This window comes from Coregonus clupeaformis, chromosome 18, assembly GCF_020615455.1.
Source record: "Coregonus clupeaformis isolate EN_2021a chromosome 18, ASM2061545v1, whole genome shotgun sequence".
Lineage (NCBI taxonomy): Eukaryota > Metazoa > Chordata > Actinopteri > Salmoniformes > Salmonidae > Coregonus > Coregonus clupeaformis.
This window is the reverse complement of record NC_059209.1, coordinates 4,533,226-4,546,122: the sequence shown is the minus strand read 5'-3', so window position 1 is coordinate 4,546,122 and position 12,897 is coordinate 4,533,226. Positions and strand designations below refer to the sequence as shown.

The window sequence follows — 12,897 nt, the reverse complement described above, 5'->3', positions numbered from 1 at the left end:
TTCCTAGCATAATACATGATGCTGTCGGTGTGTTACCGTGAGAAGGTGTTCCTAGCATAATAGATGATGCTGTCGGTGTGTTACCGTGAGAAGGTGTTCCTAGCATACTACATGATGCTGTGTGCGTGTTACCGTGAGAAGGGGTTCATGGCATAATACATGATGCTGTCGGTGTGTTACCGTGAGAAGGGGTTCCTGGCATAATACATGATGCTGTCGGTGTGTTACCGTGAGAAGCTGTTCCTAGCATAATACATGATGCTGTCGGTGTGTTACCGTGAGAAGCTGTTCCTAGCATAATACATGATGCTGTCGGTGTGTCACCGTGAGATGGTGTTCCTAGCATAATACATGATGCTGTCGATGTGTTACCGTGAGAAGGTGTTCCTAGCATAATACATGATGCTGTCGATGTGTTACCGTGAGATGGTGTTCCTAGCATAATACATGATGCTGTCGGTGTGTCACCGTGAGATGGTGTTCCTAGCATAATACATGATGCTGTCGTTGTGTTACCGTGAGATGGTGTTCCTAGCATAATACATGATGCTGTCGGTGTGTCACCGTGAGATGGTGTTCCTAGCATAATACATGATGCTGTCGATGTGTTACCGTGAGATGGTGTTCCTAGCATAATACATGATGCTGTCGGTGTGTCACCGTGAGATGGTGTTCCTAGCATAATACATGATGCTGTCGGTGTGTTACCGTGAGAAGGTGTTCCTAGCATAATACATGATGCTGTCGATGTGTTACCGTGAGATGGTGTTCCTAGCATAATACATGATGCTGTCGGTGTGTCACCGTGAGATGGTGTTCCTAGCATAATACATGATACTGTCGTTGTGTTACCGTGAGATGGTGTTCCTAGCATAATACATGATGCTGTCGGTGTGTCACCGTGAGAAGCTGTTCCTAGCATAATACATGATGCTGTCGATGTGTTACCGTGAGATGGTGTTCCTAGCATAATACATGATGCTGTCGGTGTGTCACCGTGAGATGGTGTTCCTAGCATAATACATGATGCTGTCGGTGTGTTACCGTGAGAAGCTGTTCCTAGCATAATACATGATGCTGTCGGTGTGTTACCGTGAGAAGGGGTTCCTAGCATAATACATGATGATGTCGGTGTGTTACCGTGAGAAGCTGTTCCTAGCATAATACATGATGCTGTCGATGTGTTACCGTGAGAAGGTCTTCCTAGCATAATACATGATGCTGTCGGTGTGTTACCATGAGAAGCTATTCCTATCATAATACATGATGCTGTCGGTGTGTTACCGTGAGAAGGTGTTCCTAGCATAATACATGATGCTGTCGGTGTGTTACCGTGAGAAGCTATTCCTATCATAATACATGATGCTGTCGGTGTGTTACCGTGAGAAGCTGTTCCTAGCATAATACATGATGCTGTCGGTGTGTTACCGTGAGAAGCTGTTCCTAGCATAATACATGATGCTGTCGGTGTGTCACCGTGAGATGGTGTTCCTAGCATAATACATGATGCTGTCGATGTGTTACCGTGAGAAGGTGTTCCTAGCATAATACATGATGCTGTCGATGTGTTACCGTGAGATGGTGTTCCTAGCATAATACATGATGCTGTCGGTGTGTCACCGTGAGATGGTGTTCCTAGCATAATACATGATGCTGTCGGTGTGTTACAGTGAGAAGGTGTTCCTAGCATAATACATGATGCTGTCGGTGTGTTACCGTGAGAAGGGGTTCCTAGCATAATACATGATGCTGTCGGTGTGTTACCGTGAGAAGGTGTTCCTAGCATAATACATGATGCTGTCGGTGTGTTACCGTGAGAAGGTGTTCCTAGCATAATACATGATGCTGTCGGTGTGTTATCGTGAGAAGGTGTTCCTAGCATAATACATGATGCTGTCGGTGTGTTACCGTGAGAAGGTGTTCCTAGCATAATACATGATGCTGTCAGTGTGTTACCGTGAGAAAGTGTTCCTAGCATAATACATGATGCTGTCGGTGTGTTACCGTGAGAAGGTGTTCCTAGCATAATACATGATGCTGTCAGTATGTTACCGTGAGAAGGTGTTCCTAGCATAATGCATGATGCTGTCGATGTGTTACCGTGAGAAGGTGTTCCTAGCATAATACATGATGCTGTCGGTGTGTTACCGTGAGAAGCTGTTCCTAGCATAATACATGATGCTGTCAGTGTGTTACCGTGAGAAGCTGTTCGTAGCATAATACATGATGCTGTCGGTGTGTTACCGTGAGAAGGTGTTCCTAGCATAATGCATGATGCTGTCGAAGTCGTACGGCTCTCCAAGTGAGTTCACCTCTCCTGGTTCCATCTTCAGGAAGTTATACTCCTGACCTGGAGACACACACACACACAGGACTGACACAGTAAACAAGATGATTCGTCCGTCCGTGTCTGTGTGTGTTCGTCCGTCCGTCCGTGTCTGTGTGTGTATTCGTCCGTGTGTGTGTGTGTGTATTCGTCCGTGTGTGTGTGTGTTACCTGGTTGTATGTTGTCTCTGATGATGGTGACGTGGTCGTCTCGGTCGGGCCGGGTGTGTTCGTGCCAGAATCCGATCACGTGACCCAACTCATGAACCACGATGCCAAACTTATCACAGTTCTTCCCTATCGATATCGCCTGAGGACCGTTACCACGACGACCCACGTAGGAGCAACATCTGGAGAGAGAGGAACAAAGAGACAAAGACAGGAAGAGAGAGGAACAGAGAGAGAGAAACAGAGAGAGAGAGAGGAACAGAGAGGGAGAAACAGAGAGAGAGAGGAACAGAGAGAGAGAAACAGAGAGAGAGATAGAGAGGAACAGAGAGAGAGGAACAGAGAGAGAGAGAGGAACAGAGAGGGAGAAACAGAGAGAGAGAGAGGAACAGAGAGGGAGAAACAGAGAGAGAGAGAGGAACAGAGAGGGAGAAACAGAGAGAGAGAGAGGAACAGAGAGAGAGAGAAACAGAGAGAGAGAGAGGAACAGAGAGGGAGAAACAGAGAGAGAGAGAGGAACAGAGAGAGAGAGAGAGAGGAACAGAGAGGGAGAAACAGAGAGAGAGAGAGGAACAGAGAGGGAGAAACAGAGAGAGAGAGAGGAACAGAGAGAGGGAGAAACAGAGAGAGAGAGAGGAACAGAGAGGGAGAAACAGAGAGAGAGAGAGGAACAGAGAGAGAGAGAGAGAGGAACAGAGAGAGAGAGAAACAGAGAGAGAGAGAGTGTTTTTTCTTTCACTATTGCTATTACTATTGTCAATGGTTTTCTGAAGCAAGCATACACATTTTCTTTAGGAATTGTCCTTTTCACTTTTGTTTACTATCTACTTCACTTGCTTTGGCAATGTTAACACACGTTTCCCATGCCAATAAAACCCTTACATTGAAATTGAATTGAATTGAATTGAAATTGAATTGAATTGAATTGAATTGAATTGAGAGACAGAGAGAGAGAGAGAAATAGAGAGAGAGAAACAGATAGAGATAAACAGAGAGAGAGAAACAGAGAGAGAGAAACAGAGAGAGAGAAACAGAGAGAGAGAAACAGAAAGAGAGAAACCGAGAGAGAGAAACAGAGAAAGAGAGAAAGAGAGAGAGAGAAAGAGAGAGAGAGAGAAACAGAAAGAGAGAAACAGAGAGAGAGAAACAGAGAGAGAGAAACAGAAAGAGAGAAACCGAGAGAGAGAAACAGAGAAAGAGAGAAAGAGAGAGAGAGAAACAGAGAGAGAGAGAGAAAGAGAGAGAGAGAGAAAGAGAGAGAGAGAGAAACAGAAAGGAAACTAGGCGTATGTCGCATGTCACTACTTCACAGGAGAGTTTTTTGGCAGAAATGGAACATTCTGGAACATGTGAACTTTTATGTGCCTTAATAACAAACTTGTATGCCATCTGTAAATATGAATAAAATGGTTAAATTAAGAGCCTAGTTGGTTTAGCCACAGAAAAAAGACAGCCATGATTGGATGAGATAATGAATGGGCTGGACATGCAGAGAGATGAGTTCGGATTGGTCTGCCATGTAGCACGCGTCTGTCTATAACAGGAGCTGCTTAGTATGTTTTATTTAAATTTTATTTAAATTTCACCTTTATTTAACCAGGTAAGCCAGTTGAGAACAAGTTCTCATTTACAACTGCGACCTGGCCAAGATAAAGCAAAGCAGTGCGATAAAAACAACAACAGAGTTACATATGGGGTAAAACAAAACAAAGTCAAAAATACAACAGAAATAAATATATATACAGTGTGTGCAAATGTAGTAAGTTATGGAGGTAAGGCAATCAATAGGCCATAGTGCAAAATAATTACAATTTAGTAATTAACACTGGAGTGATAGATGTGCAGAAGATGATGTGCAAATAGAGATACTGGGGTGCAAATTAGCAAAATAAATAACAATATGGGGATGAGGTAGTTGGGTGGGCTAATTACAGATGGGCTGTGTACAGGTGCAGTGATTGGTAAGGTGCTCTGACAACTGATGCTTAAAGTTAGTGAGGGAGATAAGAGGCTCCAGCTTCAGGGATTTTTGCAATTCGTTCCAGTCATTGGCAGCAGAGAACTGGAAGGAATGGCGGCCAAAGGAGGTGTTGGCTTTGGGGATGACCAGTGAGATATACCTGCTGGAGTGCAGACTACGGGTGGGTGTTGCTATGGTGACAAATGAACTAAGATAAGGCGGGGATTTGCCTAGCAGAGATTTATAGATGACCTGGAGCCAGTGGGTTTGGCGACGAATATGTAGTGAGGGCCAGCCAACGAGAGGGTACAGGTCACAATGGTGGGTAGTATATGGGGCTTTGGAGACAAAACGGATGGCACTGTGATAGACCTCCTGTAGCTCATTTGGTAGAGCATGGCGCTTGCAATGCCAGGGTTGTGGGTTCGTTTCCCACGGGGGGCCAGTATGAAAAATGTATGCACTCACTAACTGTAAGTCGCTCTGGATAAGAGCGTCTGCTAAAATGACTAAAATGTAAAAATCCAATTTGCTGTGAAAGTGTTGGAGGCTATTTTGTAAATGACATCGCCGAAGTCAAGGATCGGTAGGATAGTCAGTTTTACGAGGCCATGTTTGGCAGCATGAGTGAAGGAGGCTTTGTTTTGCGAAATAGGAAGCCGATTCTAGATTTAACTTTGGATTGGAGATGCTTAATGTGAGTCTGGAAGGAGAGTTTACGGTCTAACCAGACACCTAGGTATTTGTATTTGTCTACATATTCTAAGTCAGATCCGCCGAGAGTAGTGATTCTAGTCGGGTGGGTGGGTGCAAGCAGCCTTCGATTGAAGAGCATGCATTTAGTTTTACTAGCGTTTAAGAGCAGTTGGAGGCTACGGAAGGAGTGTTGTATGGAATTGAAGCTCGTTTGGAGGTTTGTTAACACAGTGTCCAATGAAGGGCAAGATGTATACAAAATGGTGTCGTCTGCATTGAGGTGGATCTGAGAGTCACCAGCAGCAAGAGCGACATCATTGATATACACAGAGAATAGAGTCGGCCCAAGAATTGAACCCTGTGGCACCCCCATAGAGACTGCCATAGGTCCAGACAACAGGCCCTCCGATTTGACACATTGAACTCTATCTGAGAAGTAGTTGGTGAACCAGGCGAGGCAGTCATTTGAGAAACCAAGGCTATTTAGTCTGCCAATAAGAATGCGGTGATTGACAGAGTCAAAAGCCTTGACCAGGTCGATGAAGACGGCTGCACAGTACTGTCTTTTATCGATCGCGGTTATAATATCGTTTAGGACCTTGAGCGTGGCTGAGGTGCACCCATGACCAGCTCGGGAAACCAGATTGCATAGCGGAGAAGGTACGGTGGGATTCGAAATGGTCGGTGATCTGTTTGTTAACTTGGCTTTCAAAAACTTTCGAAGGTGTAGGTAATCCTTTATAAAGCAGCTTTTTTGAAAGATATCACGAAGAACTTCACAAATGTTGCTAAGGCTCTCCACTTTCTGGAGGACCGAGTTTTGAAATCAGTGGAATGCCCAGTGGAAGCAGAGTATGATAGCTAAGGAGATGGAGAAAATTCAGGTGTTTGATTACAAATGCAGAGGGAGCTGAAAAGAGAACACACAGAAGGCTGTTGTATAAAACACCTGTCTCCGGATTACATCTTCAAACTAAGGGCAACCATGGCATCCGTGACAGAGTGGGAGGAGCGTTCATCCATGCACACGGGTAAGAGAGTCTAGCTAGCTATATTTTGAGATAGTATACGTTTCTAATCTTGTCAGAAAGTCATTTTCATTGCAAGTTAAAGCGTACTGTTAGCTAGCTAGCGTTACGTGTATGATCTGTGCAGTAATGTTATTCGTATCTCAGAGCCATTCGCATTGCTAGTTATAGGCTAATGTTTGCTAGCTAGCTAACATTGAACCTAGCTAGTTAGTTAGCTTTAGCTACCTGTAGATTCATGCAAGGTAGTAATGGTATGAGTTGGGATTATGGTTAATTGTTTAGCTAGCTAGCTACATGTATAAACAAAAGACTCCACTGTGCAAGTAACCATTTCACTGTACTGTTTACACCTTCTAACTAGTTTATTTAACAAAAGTGGTTTATTTAACAGAAACTTAGATTTGATATGTGAAAAAATATGTGACCTCCTTCAGTCAGTAGCTTGTGGCACATCCATTAGCAGCGATAACTTGGACTAAACGTCTCCTATAGCCAGTAATCAGTCTCTGACATCTGTTTAGAGATTTTTGCCCACTCCTCCTTACAGAACTCAGCCAATTGAGTGAGGTTTGAGGGGTGTCTGGCATGAACTGCCCGCTTCAGGTCCTGCCACAGCATCTTGATTGGATTTAGGTAGGACTTTGACTTGGCCAATCCAAAACACAAATCTTCTTTCTCCTGAGCCATTCTTTGGTAGATTTGCTTGAATGCTTTGGGTCGTTGTCTTGTTTGAAGAGCCATTTTCGGCCCAGCTTTAGCTCCTTGACTGATGGCCTGACGTTCTGTTCAAGAATCTCCTGGTATACCTCAGAATTCATGGTTCCCTTAATGATGTGGAGTCGTCATGGTTCCCTTAATGATGTGGAGTCGTCATGGTTCCCTTAATGATGTGGAGTCGTCCAGGTCCAGAGGAGGAAAAGCAGCCCAGATCTTGACATTCCCACCACCATGTCTGACTGTTGGGATAAGGCTATTTTGGTGGCAGGCATTGTTGGGGTTTTGCCAAACATAGCAGTGTTGATTGTGACCAAAAAAAAGTCAATTTTGGACTCATCGGTCCAGAGAATGGACTTCCAGGAACCTTCAGGTTTGTCCAGGTGGTCTCTGGCAAAGTTCAGACGGGCATTTTGGACTCATCGGTCCAGAGAATGGACTTCCAGAAACCTTCAGGTTAGTCCAGGTGGTCTCTGGCAAAGTTCAGACGGGCATTTTGGACTCATCGGTCCATAGAATGGACTTCCAGAAACCTTCAGGTTTGTCCAGGTGGTCTCTGGCAAAGTTCAGACGGGCAGTTTGGTTCTTTTTTGACAACAGAGGCTTCTTCCTAGCAACCCTCCCGTGAATGGCATTTCCATTCAGTGTTCTTCTTATTGTTGAAGCATTCACAGTTACCTGAGATGCAGCAAGAGAGGTCTGCAAATCTCTAGATGTTATGTTTGGGTTGGCTTTTACCTGATTTATTATTGTTCTTGTGGCTCTTCGGGATATTTTGGAAGGGCGTCCACTTCTAGGCCGAGTTGCTGTCATGTTAAATGCTCTCCGTTTGTAAATGATTTGCCTCACAGTGGACTTGATGGAGCTCAAATCTTTTTTGAGATGATTTTATAGCCTTCCCCCAGACTGATGTGCTCTCACTACCCTCGTCCTGATGTCCTCTGAGATCTCCTCTCCTCTCGGCATGGTGTGGCTTTGCATTCACCTGGATGGGTAACACCAAACTGACCAGGTTTCTTATCTCTATTTATCAGAGTCCCGCCCGAACTCTTTCCTAACGATCTCTCCTTTGATTGGTTCATTTCGTAGCTAATTATTTACCCAGCTGATTCTAACTTACCTACTTGATTCAACCAATGCAACTTGGGGTTCACTTATTTCTGCACCTGCACTAAGTTTTTCTACTACACGCATGATTTCCTCTACACCAACGTATGGTATTTGTAAATATAAACCTGTTATGTCAGCTCAAAAAGACTGGTTCTGATTAAATTAAAGATTTCATGGTAAAAAACTGAAAAAATCTGTAATTGCACAAGGGGTTCGCATACTTTCAAGCAGCACTGTATACTAAATTCATTTTTAAACGGATGGGTTTACTGGTGTTAAAATCCACAAGTTATGCTATTTTTGGACCACCAGGCGTCTGATGACATGAAGCCTGTCGTTTTTTTTGTGTTCATACTTTTTCAACGAGAAGTTTGATGTCGGACGACAACAGAATGTTCACGACAGTCACTGCGACAACTGTCTACAGACGTAGTATATAAACCAGTCTTTGGTTGTGCACTACCGTAGTCCTCACATTGTTTAGCACATGGCCTCGCCGTGTGAATCCTTAAAAGAGATAGGGGCCGGTCACACACACACCTAATAAACGCATGGACGCAGGCACAGACACACAGCCCTTCTCTCTCTAGAAGGAACCCTACGCCTCACAGACACACAGCCCTTCTCTCTCTAGAAGGAACCCTACGCCTCACAGACACACAGCCCTTCTCTCTCTAGAAGGAACCCTACGCCTCACAGACACACAGCCCTTCTCTCTCTAGAAGGAACCCTACGCCTCACAGACACACAGCCCTTCTCTCTCTAGAAGGAACCCTACGCCTCACAGACACACAGCCCTTCTCTCTCTAGAAGGAACCCTACGCCTCACAGACACACAGCCCTTCTCTCTCTAGAAGGAACCCTACGCCTCACAGACACACAGCCCTTCTCTCTCTAGAAGGAACCCTACGCCTCACAGACACACAGCCCTTCTCTCTCCAGAAGGAACCCTACGCCTCACAGACACACAGCCCTTCTCTCTCCAGAAGGAACCCTACGCCTCACAGACACACAGCCCTTCTCTCTCTAGAAGGAACCCTACGCCTCACAGACACACAGCCCTTCTCTCTCTAGAAGGAACCCTACGCCTCACAGACACACAGCCCTTCTCTCTCTAGAAGGAACCCTACGCCTCACAGACACACAGCCCTTCTCTCTCTAGAAGGAACCCTACGCCTCACAGACACACAGCCCTTCTCTCTCTAGAAGGAACCCTACGCCTCACAGACACACAGCCCTTCTCTCTCTAGAAGGAACCCTACGCCTCACAGACACACAGCCCTTCTCTCTCTAGAAGGAACCCAACGCCTCACAGACACACAGCCCTTCTCTCTCTAGAAGGAACCCTACGCCTCACAGACACACAGCCCTTCTCTCTCTAGAAGGAACCCTACGCCTCACAGACACACAGCCCTTCTCTCTCTAGAAGGAACCCTACGCCTCACAGACACACAGCCCTTCTCTCTCTAGAAGGAACCCTACGCCTCACAAACACACACAGGTGTGCGCACACACACACACACAAACACACACAAACACACTTGAGGTTTATTTATACTCAAGATTACAGCTCCTAATCTGTAATTTGTCAACCAATCAGAGATCAGGAGACATGCTCGCATCACCACCCCTACTCCAAGACCAGGAAGGAACTCCAAACCAACGAGACTAACCTCAAAACAACCACACATCAACCATACAACCTACAACCTCAAAACAACCACACATCAACCAAACACTGTAACAACCTACAACCTCAAAACAACCACACATCAACCAAACACTGTAACAACCTACAACCTCAAAACAACCACACATCAACCAAACACTGTAACAACCTACAACCTCAAAACAACCACACATCAACCAAACACTGTAACTCCAGCCTCAAGCCGATTCAATGTGGACCTGCGGGGGGTCTCTCTGGATAAGATAATCTGCTAAATGACTCAAACTAAATTGAAACTTGTGTAAAAATTATAATGGACAGATATTTGTAGTCTCTTCACTCTGTCCAGCCTGTTAAAGTCATCGAATCAATTTGAAGTGCGGCTCTCCGGACCTCGGTGAAGACCGAATGCGGCCCACAGGGAACATTTGATTGAAACCCCTGACCTACAGCCACACAACAACCACATAACAACCACACAACAACCACACAACAACCTACAGCCACAAAACAACCACATAACAACCTACAACCACACAACAACCACACAACAACCACACAACAACCTACAGCCACACAACAACCACACAACAACCACACAACAACCTACAGCCACACAACAACCACACAACAACCACACAACAACCACACAACAACATACTGCCACACAACAACCACACAACAACATACTGCCACACAACAACCACACAACAACCTACTACCACACAACAACCAGACAACAACCACACAACAACCTACAGCCACACAACAACCACACAACAACATACTGCCACACAACAACCACACAACAACCACACAACAACCTACAGCCACACAACAACCACACAACAACCTACAACCACACAACAACCACACAACAACCTACAGCCACACAACAACCACACAACAACCTACAACCACACAACAACCACACAACAACCTACAACCACACAACAACCTACAGCCACACAACAACCACACAACCTACAACCACACAACAACTTATAACAACCACACAACAACCACACAACAACTTATAACAACCACACAACAACCATACAACAACCTACAACCACAAAACAATCACACAATAACCACACAACAACCTACAACCACAAAACAACCACAAGACAGCCACACAACAACCTACAGCGTGTGTGTGTGTGTGTATGTGTGTGTGTGTGTGTATGTGTGTGTGTGTGTGTGTGTATTGATGTGTATCTGTGTGTGTGTGTGTGTGTGTGTGTGTTTGTGTGTGTGTATTGATGTGTATCTGTGTGTGTGTGTGTGTGTGTGTGTGTGTGTGTGTGTGTGTGTGTGTGTGTGTGTGTGTGTGTGTGTGTGTGTGTGTGTGTGTGTGTGTGTGTGTGTGTGTGTGTGTGTGTGTGGCCGTACTTGCGTTCTAAGTAGTAGGCATTTTGGGTATGTGAAAATATGTTTTATAGTATTTGAAATGTCAAAAATGTAACTTTAAACGGCAGGATGTCAGACTCATTTCCACTTCTCATCTAGTAGAATTCGCTGCACACTGAGGATCCTCTTTTCAGACTCACGTGTGTTTGACAACAGCTTATAATCCAGTGTAATGTGCTGTTTTACAGGGTCAGCCATAGTAGTATGATAGGTGTTGTTTTACAGGGTCAGCCATAGTAGTATGATAGGTGTTGTTTTACAGGGTCAGCCATAGTAGTATGATAGGTGCAGTGTAATGTGTTGTTCTACAGGGTCAGCCATAGTAGTATGATAGGTCCAGTGTAATGTGTTGTTTTACAGGGTCAGCCATAGCAGTATGATAGGTCCAGTGTAATGTGTTGTTCTACAGGGTCAGCCATAGTAGTATTATAGGTCCAGTGTAATGTGTTGTTTTACAGGGTCAGCCATAGTAGTATGATAGGTGCAGTGTAATGTGGTGTTTTAGAGGGTCAGCCATAGTAGTATGATAGGTCCAGTGTAATGTGTTGTTTTACAGGGTCAGCCATAGTAGTATGATAGGTGCAGTGTAATGTGGTGTTTTACAGGGTCAGCCATAGTAGTACGATAGGTCCAGTGTAATGTGTTGTTTTACAGGGTCAGCCATAGTAGTATGATAGGTCCAGTGTAATGTGTTGTTTTACAGGGTCAGCCATAGCAGTATGATAGGTCCAGTGTAATGTGTTGTTCTACAGGGTCAGCCATAGTAGTATGATAGGTGCAGTGTAATGTGTTGTTCTACAGGGTCAGCCATAGTAGTATGATAGGTCCAGTGTAATGTGTTGTTTTACAGGGTCAGCCATAGTAGTATGATAGGTGCAGTGTAATGTGTTGTTCTACAGGGTCAGCCATAGTAGTGTGATAGGTCCAGTGTAATGTGTTTTACAGGGTCAGCCATAGTAGTATGATAGGTCCAGTGTAATGTGTTGTTCTACAGGGTCAGCCATAGTAGTATGATAGGTCCAGTGTAATGTGTTGTTTTACAGGGTCAGCCATAGTAGTATGATAGGTCCAGTGTAATGTGTTGTTTTACAGGGTCAGCCATAGTAGTATGATAGGTGCAGTGTAATGTGTTGTTTTACAGGGTCAGCCATAGTAGTACAGCGCCCCTGGACCAAATTAGAGATAAGTGCCTTGCTCAAGGGCACATCGGCAGATTTGTCACTTTGTCAGCTTGGGTATTCGAACCAGCGACCTTCCGTTAACTGGCCCAACGCTGTAACCGTTAACCTACCTGCCGTTAGTCCACAGTGCAGATGGAGGATCTTTATCTGATCACTCTTTTGTTGCTGAGAACTTTCTTGCACAGCAGGAAATGCAAACGTGTCGTGTATTTAAAGGTTTACAAAGTCTTCTAAAGTTTGTAATTTCCACCTTAAAATGTCAGACTTGATTTGCCCTAAGAAAAAATGTATCAACCCCGACAAAAAATGACCATTAATTACCATCTACGTAATAATTCACATTTCCTGTTGCTGCAGGATTATTTTCCTGCTGTGAGAAACTGGTTCAAATTAACATCCTGCATCTGTACATAAGACAATACGTCTTGCATTTGAGAAATACTGCACCAAACCCCTTAGCTAGATGGAAAACTGCTAAAACCTGCTCTGCAAAAACATCTCCATTTAGTAAGTAGCAGGCAAGACTGATTTCAGACACGGCTCTGTGTGGGGGGGGGGAAACAGGAAGGAAAGGGAACCATTGTTGAGTGACCGTGTCGTCTCTTGCTGTGACCTGGTCATCAGGGAAC

The 12,897-nt window shown here is 44.7% G+C and overlaps 1 protein-coding gene across 3 annotated transcripts in view; it reads right to left on the bottom strand.

Moving 5' to 3' along the window:
- Positions 1-2,240: 2,240 nt before the first annotated feature.
- LOC121587158 (dorsal-ventral patterning tolloid-like protein 1) overlaps positions 2,241-12,897 on the bottom strand; it is a 60,511-nt gene continuing 49,854 nt past the window's right edge. For all 3 annotated transcript variants that reach the window (XM_045226736.1, XM_045226737.1, XM_045226738.1), the window contains 2 exons: positions 2,498-2,676; positions 2,241-2,350 (listed from right to left, as the gene is read on the bottom strand). In XM_045226736.1, the coding sequence (XP_045082671.1) occupies positions 2,241-2,350; positions 2,498-2,676 (289 nt within the window). The remainder of the gene's footprint in view (positions 2,351-2,497; positions 2,677-12,897) is intronic.